General features: G+C 41.2%; 1 protein-coding gene across 7 annotated transcripts in view; it reads right to left on the reverse strand.

Annotated features, from left to right (window-relative positions):
- Window positions 1-13,657, reverse strand: part of si:ch211-200p22.4 (phosphatidylinositol-binding clathrin assembly protein) — an 81,043-nt gene that overhangs the window by 16,675 nt on the left and 50,711 nt on the right. For 6 of the 7 annotated variants that reach the window (XM_038731240.1, XM_038731243.1, XM_038731242.1 and 3 more), the window contains exons 10-13: window positions 13,422-13,545; window positions 8,627-8,760; window positions 7,109-7,209; window positions 4,919-5,029 (exon numbers count right to left, since the gene is read on the reverse strand). In XM_038731240.1, the coding sequence (XP_038587168.1) occupies window positions 4,919-5,029; window positions 7,109-7,209; window positions 8,627-8,760; window positions 13,422-13,545 (470 nt within the window). The remainder of the gene's footprint in view (window positions 1-4,918; window positions 5,030-7,108; window positions 7,210-8,626; window positions 8,761-13,421; window positions 13,546-13,657) is intronic. The other variant, XM_038731244.1, reaches the window with a different exon arrangement.

Consider the following 13,657-nt stretch of genomic DNA (forward strand, 5'->3'; position numbering starts at 1 on the left):
GCAATATTGTTTCCTCAATTTATCAAATAACTATTAGGGGTCAAAAATGAATACATGTAGACGAGTAGCAGAAATGAAATGGGAAGGCGGTGATGCAAAGCTGGAAAGAAGCAAAACAAGAAGGAGCAAGTACACGTGAATGCAAGACAAGCGCTGTAAATGTACAGTGTCCCTGCAAAACACAGGAGGAGGAGGAAAAAAAAGAGAGAGAGGCAGCTGATGGTGGAAAAAAAGGAGGGAGGAATAATATTTAGTTAGGAAGCGGTGTGTAAGTCTGACAGCGGTGCTGACACAAGAGATTCAGAAAACCCTTTTCCTGCTAGCTTGGCAGATGAGAGAAAAAGAGAGGGAGGTGAAGCATTCGGAGACAGAAAGAAGAAGAAGAAAAGCAAAGAAAGAAATGAAGAAAGTGGACAGGGCAGCAAGGAGGAGATGGGGAAGGAAACCTTGTTTTGCCCACTATCTTTGTAATTCTCTTGACTAATTTCACTGCCCACTGACGGCATTCCCATTATTGTTGTCTCTGTGATAAAACAGTTCAGCGACGTGGGTGATTTTTTTGTTTCTTAAACCAGTGTGCCCGTAAAGCCCCCTGAATTAAATTGAACCACGAGAGCAATAGAAGAAAGGCAGAGATAAAAAGGGGGAGAGAGGGAGTGGGGAAAAAAGAATCAAGCTCTCTCAGTAAATCACACACACACCACAGTTGTATTGAACTGGGAGGATAATGCTATCAGTGTTAGCTTAGGTGTTTCAGCAGAGGATTTGACAGTCAATAGAGTTTAAGATCAAAGGGGAGGAAGGAAGTAAATCCATGTCAAGGGATCAATTCCAAAACACTGGGAGGGAGAAATCTGTTACTCACTACTAAATGTGACAGAAATTTAAAAAGGTTGGCTTACCTAAAGCCCTTTACTGACATGGGATACGCAACATTGCAATCTTGAAGTTTTATCACAGGGATGGATTTTTAAAGTTATGTGGCGGATGAAGCCTTAATTAACGACCACTGTGAGTGCGGATGGATGCTCAGTTCCTCTTCCCAAAATGAAAAAATATTTCAGTTCAAGAACCGAACGTTCACTAAGCTCCAGCCCCAACAGGATTCTCCTTTCTAACTGGTGACTACTGATTTTGTCTGGTGAAATAAAATCTGTTGCAGGCAGATTTTAAGCAAGTTAATTACACCAATCTTAGCTTCAAGAGCTTTATTACACCATCTCCGGCTGACTTTTTAATGTTTCCAGCTGACTCATTTTTAAACGACAACCCTGCAAAAGGGTCTTAAAAATGACGTTAATGGCTACATAAATTATACTGTGCTAACAGACTGAAGCTAAAGCTAGCGCAGTCAAAACGTCAGCATCCACACCACCTGATGATCCATTTAAAACATAAAGAAACAGCACTGTTCATGTGTTGCAGTGCAGAGCTACTTAGTCATATTATTATAAGAAGGAAAATGTAAGATTAGACTCCTATTTCCGGTTTCTTTACTCCAGTATGACAGCAAAGTGAATCTCTTTGGGTTGTGGACAAAACAAGACGTAATTTTGGGCTTTGGAAAACAGTGATCGACATTTTTGACAATTTATAGACCAAACAACTAATAGATTAATTGAGAAAATATACTATAATAGTATATTTATAGTAATAAAGTAATAGACTTTATAAATAATCATTAGTTGCAGCCCAATTGACCATGAGCAGACTGAGACAGTATATGATACGGATATTAGCAAAGCATAAAGGGAAGAAAAAACATATACATGCCATTAAAATGAATAGAATTTGCAAATCCAAAAATATGAAGTCTGATTTATAAATAAATTCCCTCCAAAGGTGAGGAAAGATATAAAAAGGTACCTAATGCTGTGTAGCACATAAATAGAGAGATTCATCTGCTCAGAATCACAAAGAGGCATAAATAAACACAGCAATCTGCAATTTAAATAAAATGGAAGCAAAATTGCATTCCAGAGTCTGCATAGACAAAAGGGCAGAAATAATTGCAGGGACTGTCAAAAAAGACAGCAGAAAACAGATTATAAAGTCATCACAAAAACAGTAAGCTTCAGCAACACAAATATGAAATGTGCTCTGCCTTTAAAAAAAAACAAACCTCAATATAAAAAGGAGTATGCAGTCAAATCAGTTAGAAGTGGAAAAAAAAATAAAATAAAAACAGACAAAGGATAGACTTCGCAGAGGAAGGAGAAAGGGCTTTGAATTGAAAGGAGAGATTGAGAAAAGAGGAGGAGGAGAGCAGATGGAAAGGAGTTGCCTGGGTGATTCTTGCCTTGTGAAGTGTGATGGGGAGACGATGAGGCAAATACAGAGAGAGAGATGAAACAAACAGAGGGAGGGAGGAGAGGGGAATGGTGTGAACAGCAACAAACAACACAGACGAGCAGAAGCAGACAGATGGGACGGAGCAAAATCAAAATGACAGACGACATGCGAACAGACGCAGACACACATGGTTATAAACACTAACAAATTTAAGGACACACGTGGACGCAGAGCGATGCGCAGACAACGCATGGGCGCACGCACTCAGAAGGAAACACAGAAATACAGTACAATAGCTGTACACACACACACACATATACAGAGGGAGTTTTGTGAGATGCTGCCAGTTGCCCAGATTGTGTATTGGTAGTTGTAGTGGCAGCTTCAATACAGGCACTATTAATAGAAGGAAGTTAGTCTGTCCAGAGCCGGAACCAGTGCTGCACACTGGAGCCACAAGCTTTCCACTGTTACTTGTAAGCAGAGCAGAAGAGATAGTTAAACTAGATTACCAGAAATCAGCTGCCCCTAAACAGAACCTGCACTCTGGACCAGAACATTATAAAAAAAATAAAATAAATAAAATAAAAATAACCCGAAATAAGTAATGCTCGGGCAAATAATGCAAATAACACAAATAATGCTCCTAATGATGATGACAACGTGACAGTAATGCCTCACAAAATAATTCATTCTTACTGCCTGAAAAATCTAATACTTTTGGTGTCCATTTGGAGGATTTAAGACAGCCCTTTTCCAGATTTGTGATTAGTGAGCTAGCGCTTGATAATACTGTTTTGATCAAGTCATACAAACGAGTTTGAGCGGCATGTGCAGTGCCTGCTGGGGAGAAACAGCTGGCTGATTAATCCTGGAAAATTCCCCCTGAATGCTGATTGATTGGCGCCGTTAGAGTGAGACCTTACTTTGGAGAAAGAAACTGATAGATGCTTTATCAGTTATTGGCAAATAAGGACAATTAAATAGATTAAAATGCTATATAAATGACTATGTACACCAGAGAAAACTCTGGGATGAAGGGATTGTTTTCACAGAAATGTGAAGGATAACTCTGGCAAAATTCAAATTTTTCCCCCAACTAACAATCCAGAAGTACGCCTCTCAGTAGTTTTCCGACTATCCTCGCCCATATGTGGCACTCAGCCCCAAGCCCACTAGGTCCTACTGATGATGTAAATCTATAAAAAAGACTAAATCAGTTACTAAAACAGTTGGGGACTGTAGTCTTTAGCAAACATTACATATACAGGAGTAAATCGTGTTGCTGTACAGATACACTGACAGTGACTGTGGGATCGAATCTAAAAATAAGAAACTACAGTATCCATGTTCATCATGGTGAAGCCACATGTCACGTAGGGCAACAGTGTGGCTCATGGATCATCATTTTTAACGGTGTTTGTGTAACGGTGTAGCTCTATGACACACACAGGAAATAGTTACATAAGGCGTTTGCTAGAAAGACAATACTTGTTGTTAATAGGATCAATTCATTGTTGGTCTTCCCACAGCTTGTTATTGACAATCTGATATAACCCGACTCACTCTTTAAATGAATCAAAAATAAATCTTAAAAGGCCCACGCTGTAACTTCCTCTGAACTATTGCAGTTTAAACCTTCACTGCTTACTGAACTTCTTTCTCCCTTTATGATGAAAATAGTCTTTAGATGACCTCTGCAGGTAGCCGCTCCTATCTGCCGTGCCTTGGAGCTGTCGATAACTCACCGTGCCTTAAAATGATATGCTTTGCAGGAGTGTCTTGGGACCCAAACGGGTTGAGAAGCGCAGAGATTGACTGTGTCAGTTGCTGAGAGGTTAAAAGAAAGTGAGCTAATAAGAGGGCTCTAAGCCAAAGTCTCAGACCTGCAACACTTACGAGCAATCGAGTCTAAAGCTTTTACCGTAACAGGCAGGAAACCACAACAAGAGAAGCTGAAGTAGTTGGAGGGAGGGTTCCTACATATTGTCTTTTCCATTCAGGACTTCTAGACATTTATTTTTGTAATGGATTGGAAGATTTTGGTTGGTGATCAAATAACGTATCGCTAAAAATGTACTGGAAATAACTAGCGGCTCTCCTTCTAGGTTCATCATCTGAACAAAGTTTTGTTTAATTTGTCATATTTGTAGAATTTGACCTGCGTAGGAACCCTGAAAGAAAAGACGAGTTACTGAGGAAAATCAGGACTAGGATCAGTTAACTCTATCAAGTAGGAAATGTGTACACTGATGCGTAATACCCTAAACTTCACACTATTACTGAAAGAGATCAGGGGCTTTAAATCTATTTCTCAAAACATCCATCTGAATAGAAAGTTAACTGATCCCCCTGAATCTGGGTTGTGAACTTGCGTTGTAGAGTTAGAGTTGCTGTCATTACAGTATTAGACTTTATGTAAGAAGTCAAACAACAGGCGTGTGACAGAGCTACAGAAAGCTGCAAACACCCACCCAGTAGCGGGAACAATCACAGGATGCTGGATCTAGTCAGAGGGTTAGTTAAGTGCTACGCCTGTGCTGCCAGCAAAGCCGAAAAAAAAAATAGAAAGGTTTGAGTTTTTCAGTCTGGCTCTGTCTGGACAGTCAGACAGAGCGGGCTTTACCGGCTGCAGGTTGTGGGCCGTTGTTACTGGGCGCGGCCTTATTCCCAAACACAGCATCGAAATCTACAGTCATGGCTGGGGCAGTCTGCTGCAGAGGCTGGCTCTCCATTCCTGAGGGATGCAGTTAAATATGACCGATTAAAAACCCAGTTTGGATGTTTAAACTGCACAAGATAACCGGGCTAGCTTTTATCTGACACAGCTTTAAAATAACTGTAGATACATACATCGTGTTGGGATTTATCCTCGATGGAAATCATGGCTTTGCTCTAGTAAGGATTCCACCACCTAGCGCTAAACTAATCCTATTAGATTAGGAACATGGACATTACAGTCTCCGGCGTGCTGCCATTGTTGTTGCTTAGTAACTTGAGATTCTGTGCAGGCTGTCGAGGATGTCGGGCTTTCAGAGGAGAGTTAAGCCTGTGCACGAGCAAATCCAGTGACGGCACCTTTTGTTTTTTGTTTTTTTGTCTTCATCCACATCCCTGTTGGGGATTAGGGCTTGAAGCCTCAGAGAGGGGTTGTCTTTGTGGACCAAACGAAGATACACGGCAAATACACCACAGTATCTAAAAACAGACGTGATGCAACTGATACGACTGAGCTGTGAAGAAACAGTGATTCGTAAAGATGATCTAGAATTGATTTAAAAGTAGATAGAAAATGGTATATTACTAGAGTTTGTGAGTAAGAATCACCGGTTTCTACTGTGACTACCACATTGCTTTTCATGTACACGTAAAAATGTTTTATTGGGAATATTGCCATGGACTACATTACTTGTGAAACATATGCCATGACTAAATGAGATGAGAAGGCTGATATCACTATCATTTGTCTGTTAAATATGAAGCTACACGCATCAGCTTAGTTTAGCACAAACCAGCACCTCTAAAGTTCACTAAATAACATGTTATACATTGTTTTATTTGTATGAAAGTGTAAAAACAACAACTTGCCGTTTTTACAAGGGGTTATGCACCAAACAAATTTGGTAAAGCACAGTAACTTCCCTGCCTTGCAATTCCTCAGAGTCAAGAAATAGTCCGGGATTCCTCTTTGGCTTTTGTATAGATTAGGATTTAATTAGTGAGCTCAAGAGGTGCTGGTTGGTGAATTCAGTTAGATTAGACAAAGCCAGTCTAGCCGTTTCCCTCTGTTTACAGTCTTTGTGCTAAGCTAGGCTAACCGGCTGCTGTATGTATCTTCATATTTAACAGATATCTATAAGAGCCATATTAATCTTCTCATCTAATCCAATCCACGTTACGTTTGTGTTTCAGACATTTACAGCCATGGCCGTTCACTAAGGTAAGCATCCTTTGTGTTATTTTTGAGAAATGAACAGAGACAGTTATCTCAGGCTCCTGTGTCAGAGCCACTGATGGCATAAGGGGCTGACATTTGTGGTACGAAGTAGCTCAGACTCTGAAGTCTGGCCAAACTCTTTATAAATGGCTTTAGCTTAATCCTCTGTCATAAAGCTTGTAATACTCCGCGTTAACAGTGCGGCCAGATGCATCTTTGTGCTGCTTTTTTGATTTGAGCTAGCTGATCTTAAGCTGTAACGTCAACTTTTTTTTCCCCAGACATCCGAGGAAAAACATCCTGTGAAAGTCAGTGTTGTTGCTCAGCATTTCTGCCTTCTACATTTTCCACACTGACAAACAGGAAAACGAAGAGATGGTGGTTGAATCCTGGCTGACATTTCCTCGGACTGGTTTATTGAGTCTGAGCACACGGTTACAGGATTTATTATTACAAATTACTGTGAGCATTTACAGTGAAAACACCTGCGCCCAAAAACACGTTTAACTGTGTCTCTACACACTCTACACAAGACACCGGCTGGGTCATGCAACATTAGCTTCTGAAGAAAAGGAGGGAATGATGGTGGGTGGATGGATGGTTTACATAAAAAGACAAATGAATGGCTCGACAGATGGATGGGCAGACATGTGAATGACTGGCCAGAGGGAATATTTATCCCCAGAATGCCAGAAACACACTTTGAAGAATGATACACTGACTTTTTGCTCAGACATAAATTCATTTGTCTCTCTATCTTTATCTGCATGTGTGCGTGTAGACAGGTGTCTGCCTTATTTGCATGTCTGCATCCCTGCTGTTACCTTCATATATGTGTAAATGCAGGTGTGTGTGTGTGTGCGTGCGCAGGTAGCGTACCTCCCCAGGCACTGTTGGCGGTGGAGATTGAAGGAGTGCTCTGCACAGCGGGGATGAAGGCCGGCTGAAGATCAAACAGGTCACTGTTCAGATTGGGCACACTGAGAGAGAGAGAGAGAGAGAAAAGAGGGGGATAATGAGAGAGGAAGGAGACGGACAAAAGTGGTAGGAAGAAGAGATTAAAAAAAAGTGAGCGAGAAAAAGAGGTGGGATGAGAATAAGAGGTAGGGAGGGAGAGGAGAATAAGGGATAGAAAGATGAGAGGAACAGAAATCAAGTGAAAAAAGTCAGCGAGAGAAGAAAAACAAAATAACGAGGTACAGAAAGACAGATGAGATAGAGCATTAATATTTGATCAATTGCGCATAAATAGCTAAAGTCGCCACTAAAATGTTCGTTTGTCACAGATAAAGATTAATCCTTGCTCTCTGAAGGGCTTTAAAAACTTCCACGGAGCAATAAAACAGTTAGGAGCAGTAAATTCAGAGTGTGAAACAGTGTGTGCATGTTGAGTATAAATCCTGTGCTGATTATCGAGAATAGTAAATCGTGCTTAGTAACTATCACAGCTGAAAAGTCAGGACTGCGATACAAGGATTAGTTTTGTTGTGAACAGAAAATTAAAAAAGTTTTCTAATGCATGCTGACTTTACATTCAGCGATGGGTTAATCAATAATAACCATTCATAAGGGTTGTTTTGTTAGTTTGTATTGTTTCACATGTCTTAACCATTCTGACTTGACTTAAAGAGCTGTCACCTTCCTCTTTCCTCATTTTAAGTCCAACCACATATTTGATTCATGATCCGTGCATTTTCTGTAAATTCCTCTCTATATAGCAGTTTTCACTGTTTGTGGCGGGGTCCGCCGTTCAGATTGCCTTCACATGAACGAGGGATTCACAGGAAACGAAGCATGTGTGCAATCCAGCGTTACTGTTTGTAAACTTATCTTGTTCCTGTTTCACTGTTCACTCTCCTAACACATCTCTATTATAAAGTTGAGGTGCTCCTAATGCAATCTGAACTTCACTACTGCTGCTAGTTCACATTAAAAGCATTCAACTGGTGAAACAATAAGTGGATTTTATTGTGAAGCGTCGTTCATCAAAACTACAGCCTCATTTTCTGTATTTTTTTTTAATCAGTGGATCAGTATTAAATATTGCAAACAGTAATGGAAGGAGCAGCCACAGTGAGCTGAGTTGCAGGAGACACGCTGCACGCCTAATTATGTTGTGTGGGAAACTACTTGCGCTGTGCAACTCAGATCTCGGTTGGTTATGGCATGAGGAGAGAAAGCCGATTATTGATTGATGTCTTTATTACAACTATCTGAATTTGTTTGGGTGCACCAGAACCACAGGTGTCACAACCGATATCCGTCTGTCTACGCATCTACCTATCTGTGCATAATATTCAATATCTCAAAAACGTAGTCATGCTGGTTTTAAATGGTGAACGTCTTGCTGTACATGGAGTGAAACATTTGGGCTGACGGGTGTTTGTTTGCGCGCACCTGTTGGCAGACAGCGTGGTGCCGAACAACTCCGGGGTTTGTGAGATGTGGTTGTTGTTGGCGCTGCCCATCGACTGGCTGCTTGGGGAGGCAGAGGGCGGGGTATGCATGTTGATCTCCTTCAGGCGCTGGTCCTGGAAGACAAAGACACACACACACACACCAGAAAGAAAAACCACACTGTGATCAGGAAGACGAAGGTTAAACAGCCATTTCCCATTGGAAATGATTAAGAGTTTTGTTTCCAGTACACTCAAATCCTGGAAAATGGCAAACACATTCTCTCGCATGTAAATTTAAGGATATACAAATCAATATTCTCGCATAGAGGAAAAAACACCCATAATTCCTACGCTGTCCTCCTGTAACTTCTTGTGTTAAGTGCCCTTTGGTCCATTTGAGCCACGTTGTTTGGAGATCCTTGGCAAATATCTCATCGCAAACATTCCCAATATCGGGTCATTGGGAGTAAAGCTTAAAACTGTGTGCTCTGGTGATATTATATTATATGTTGGCTTTAGATTTAAGACCAAAAACCAGGCCTGCATCCAACTGAATTTCAAAAGTCAGTTTCATTGCTCTGTATTGTTTGCCAAGGTTGCCTGGTGGTGTTGGATACATACACATTATGATGATAGACGATTAGTTTCAAGCACTTTAAAACTAATGATGCTGGTTTCTAGTGACAAACTCTCCAGCCCTGTTATTGTGTGGTGCTAAAACAAAAACTCAGCTTATCTCAAACAGTATCTGCCTCTGTCCTGCTGAGACCCAGGTGCAGGGGAAATGTGACAGATACGCAAACATCAGCAAAGTCCAGCCACCGCTAAAGCTAAATTGAAGTAAAGCCAAGAACAAACAATCAGTTTTGATTTTTTGCGTTGTTTTCAGTCCATTCATGCTGATCAAATCAAGACATAAGAAGCCTGATGTGGCTGTGCCGGCAAGTCACTTTCATTTAGCACCAACGGTGGCAAAATACTGCTGATATTTGCAAGACAACAACCAGTTAACCAAACGCTGAAGTCTCAGACTGCTCTCAGGTCAGAAACCCGCCTACTTAACGCAGTAAAACTACCAGAAGTTATTTGACCTGCTGATCCAAGATGAACACTCCAGCACTTTGAAGGTGCTCCAACACATTTCCAATCTCCCTATGCCTCCCTGCCCAGACTCTCATTCCTTGCATGAATTTTGCTTCAGGGCTAGTTTGATGCACCCTGCTAACAGCGGGGACATGACTGTCAACAGCTTCCTCTCTCTGTAGCTTAAAGATGACGCTGTATGACAACACATTTCAACATTGTGTTACATGACAATGAGTGTAAATCTAAACAAAACACATTAAATATAGTATAAGTAATCCATAATGTTTCTCACTGCAGTCTATATAACATATTCAACCTCCCACAAGTGACTAAATAAAAAGTCATTGCTTTATTGATTGATTTTTATCATTCTTGCCGTTTTGCTTATTTCTTGTGCTTATGTTCCATCTGCCTACATTTCCCGCAGGAACTTATTACTTTTGCTGCGGCAGTGACCTTAATATCTCCACAGGGATCAATACATTTGTGTCTTATCGTGTGGGAACATGTACCGAGATATAACAACAGTTTTTTTTTTTTTTATCAGAATATGTACTGTTTGGTAGACAAGGGAAGCAATTTACAGCCCAACAAAAGGTGTAGATTTTCTAGTATGGATTCCCACAAAGGGAATGGAAATACTGCTCTCACAGCGCCTTTGCCTATTTAATTTACACATGGCCATTCACTTACACAACCCTCTTCCCACCTTTAAAGGAATTTGGACTTTGATCAGATTAATAAACACAATCTCCTGCTGTACCAGTCTCAGCCGGGCCGAGTCCTCTTCATTCATATTCTGTCAGTGAAGCGAGAAACAAATGGCAACTGCTGTTATTGTTTGGGCTGAGGCCCCAGCTGGACAGTAGCTGAGCGTGCAAGTGTGTGTGTGTTGAGTCCATATGGACACCAGAGCGCTCAGACAGCTGGACTAGAGTATTTGGACGAACCCTGCTCACCCCGGCTCTCTCACTCGGTTCCTTACTCTGTTGTGTTCTCACTCTCACTTTGTCTTCCCTCCCCCCTTTCTAACTAAACCCAAAGGTAATCAGCGGACCTTGGCAGAAACAGGGCAACCAAGGGCACAAAGCAAACAGCGCGCTAAAATCCAATCAACAGCGCACACAAACAAACACACCAAGACGCACTGGCGGCGCTCACAGCGCCTAATCTACCACGATATACACATGCTCCATTCACACAAACACAGATCAACAAAAGCTCACAGAGATACCGGCAACACTGCTAGACACATACTGTATCTTCTCTGTCAAGATGCAAGCATGCTTAACATGGACACACACGCGCACGCACACTCACACCGAGCCGCTGTGTGCCTGCTCTGTAGTTTCACTGCTCTTACTCAATTACAGTTTGCTGTAAGGCAGGACTCCCAGGGCTGGAGCAAGAAATGTCAACACATTTTACACTTGACTTTTCTATTGCTCGGCTCACCACAGAGACTCCCGCCCTTTATCCTCAAATGGAGTTGAGAACTCACCCAACAGCAAAAGTTGCTTGGCAATCTATCAGCAACAACAAAATCAGTCTGATTTCTACAGTACAGCAAAATGGAGCACTATATGTTTTTATGTTTTGTTTTAACAAGTTGTGCCATTTTGCAGGGTTCTAGCGTTATGTAGTTGCTGCAGATATGAAGTTTCATTGCGGCTCTGCTAGCACAGTCATGGCATGGTCTTAAATCAGGGTCATGACTGCAGTTACAATCAAAACCCCGTGTACAAATACTCAACCTGAAAGTGGCCGCTGTTCTTCCCTGTATCACACTCATCCTTACCTTCGTCTTACAAGTAGGTTAAATCATACAACAGGTTTATAACGCCATGTCTAGTACAATGTGTTTATCCAGTCTAGCTACCTTAACTTATCAGTGGCACAACTAAATAATGTAAGGGGACATTAAAATGACAAAAAGGGGTCCATACAAACTACAAGATGTTACTATGCATGTAAACATATGTAGATCAGAACCCCTGTTATTGGCCTTGCGTCCTGACACAAACAAGAAATTTGACTTCGGCTCTCAGCAGGTCTCTGTGCTTTCACGCAATGCAAACAAAAAATATATACAGCAGGAATATTTTCACAGACATACACTTACAAAAAAAATAAAAAAAACACACAGACAAAAGCTAGACAAGGATAAACAATGTGGTTTGGATCTATTGCATTAAATGTCATGTTAAAGAGCCCATTTACACATGGTATTAATAAGTGATCTGTATGGATATCCAATGTGCTTTTAACACATGTTAAAAGGGGTAGAGTGCACTGTATAAAGGCCTTTATGGTTCACGAGGGAGCTGCGGGAATTCTGATAGATTGCCTCAAGTGATCAAGTGTAACTTCAGTCAGCGTTGGTTGGGGCTCAAGACTACAAGATTTACAATAAAATAAAAATCTGTGGGTGTGGATTTAGAAAGAAGCGAGCTTACCAGACCTCTATAGCCCGCTCCTCATCTATGCTTGAGGCTCTAGATTACATTAGCCGCTACTAATATAACAGATCCAAATCTCCAACTGAAATGTTGGCAGCCAACTTGAATTGTGGGTTATGTAGGTGACAGGTTTTGACAAGGAAGAAGTTTTGATACTCTGTTTTATATTTCTCCAGTGTAAATCTGCCAATATTACATAAGTGCAATGCTAAATCAGTGGTGTACTCTTTCAATGCACAGTAGACAGTCTAAAGGAGGTCTGGCTTGCAATGTGATTGGAGGTTATCCCAGTGTTAATGTAGTCAATACAGCATGACCACATTCTTTATTAATTACAATAATTTTATTTTTTTTAAATCACCCAGTTAGTTGAAAAGTCAGTTAACTCCCCCTTCTTCCTGCTAGCTTAAGCAACGGCAGGAAAAGCTACAAGTATTAACACTAGCTTGTAAACGATCCCTCGCAAAGACTGATTGACAATATTGAGATCCGATCACAATGGGGGCAGAATGGAGATAATGCCAACACTTATTACTATCAGGTTTACACTCAAACGCCGGTGATCAGAAATCATTGTCCAAACGAGACTTGCCTTTCCAGAATAAAATGCATTGGAGTCCAAAAAAAACAAGAGGGGGCCAGAGGGCCGCACGAGACTACAAATGAATGTGTTTGATATGATAACAACACAACTCCCAGAAACAAGCTGACAATTTCTTAAGGAGAAGTGTAACTGCCCATACTAATTCATTTAGCTGTGTCAGCAGGAGTAGAGGGTGTATAGTTTGGTTACATCCGGTTAAAATGAAAGGGGAATCTGCAAGTTAAAGAAAAGGAAACGTAGAGAAGGATTAGGTCAGCAGTTTTTGTGCCAGTGAAGAGGAAGGACAGGTTTAAGCAGCACTGACCATACGACCATAAACTATTTAGAAGTACTTTGAGGTAAAAATGACTCAACAAAAATAAATTATGGCATGGTAAAGATAACAAGCGTGGCAAAGGCCAGCGCTCACACAGTAATGTATCTATATACAAATCACATGTTAATACCTGCTTTAAATGAGGCCTAACTCATAGATTTACATTTAGGACGTTTGTAGCAGCTGAGAGCTGCTTGAATCGGGCAAAGAGGCGATGAAAGGGTGACAGCAGCAACTAGTAGACCTGCTGGCATTTCTGCTGCAACAGCACTGACTCTGACCCCCTGATTCAGAGGTGATTTGGTACAAAAAGTACAAAACATGTTACCTTAAGCGCCTGCAGTCTGGCCTGTTCCTCCTCCAAGGCCTGCTGTTTCTCCTTCTCATCCATGCGGCTGAAGGACATGCCAGTGGAGGAGAGGGATGAGACGGCGCTGGACAGGGTGGACGCTCTGCAAGACACAAGCCAAACTTAAATATTTCTCTCTTTTTTTCCCCCCTCACAGGTCTTGACTTGAGATGTTTCAGGAAGACCTTATGTAACTGGCAGGAAATTAAGATGTT

This window comes from Micropterus salmoides, unplaced genomic scaffold (assembly GCF_014851395.1).
Source record: "Micropterus salmoides isolate LMB-PRFRI ecotype aquatic unplaced genomic scaffold, ASM1485139v1 Ms_hic_scaffold_2, whole genome shotgun sequence".
In the NCBI taxonomy this organism is placed as follows: Eukaryota; Metazoa; Chordata; class Actinopteri; order Centrarchiformes; family Centrarchidae; genus Micropterus; species Micropterus salmoides.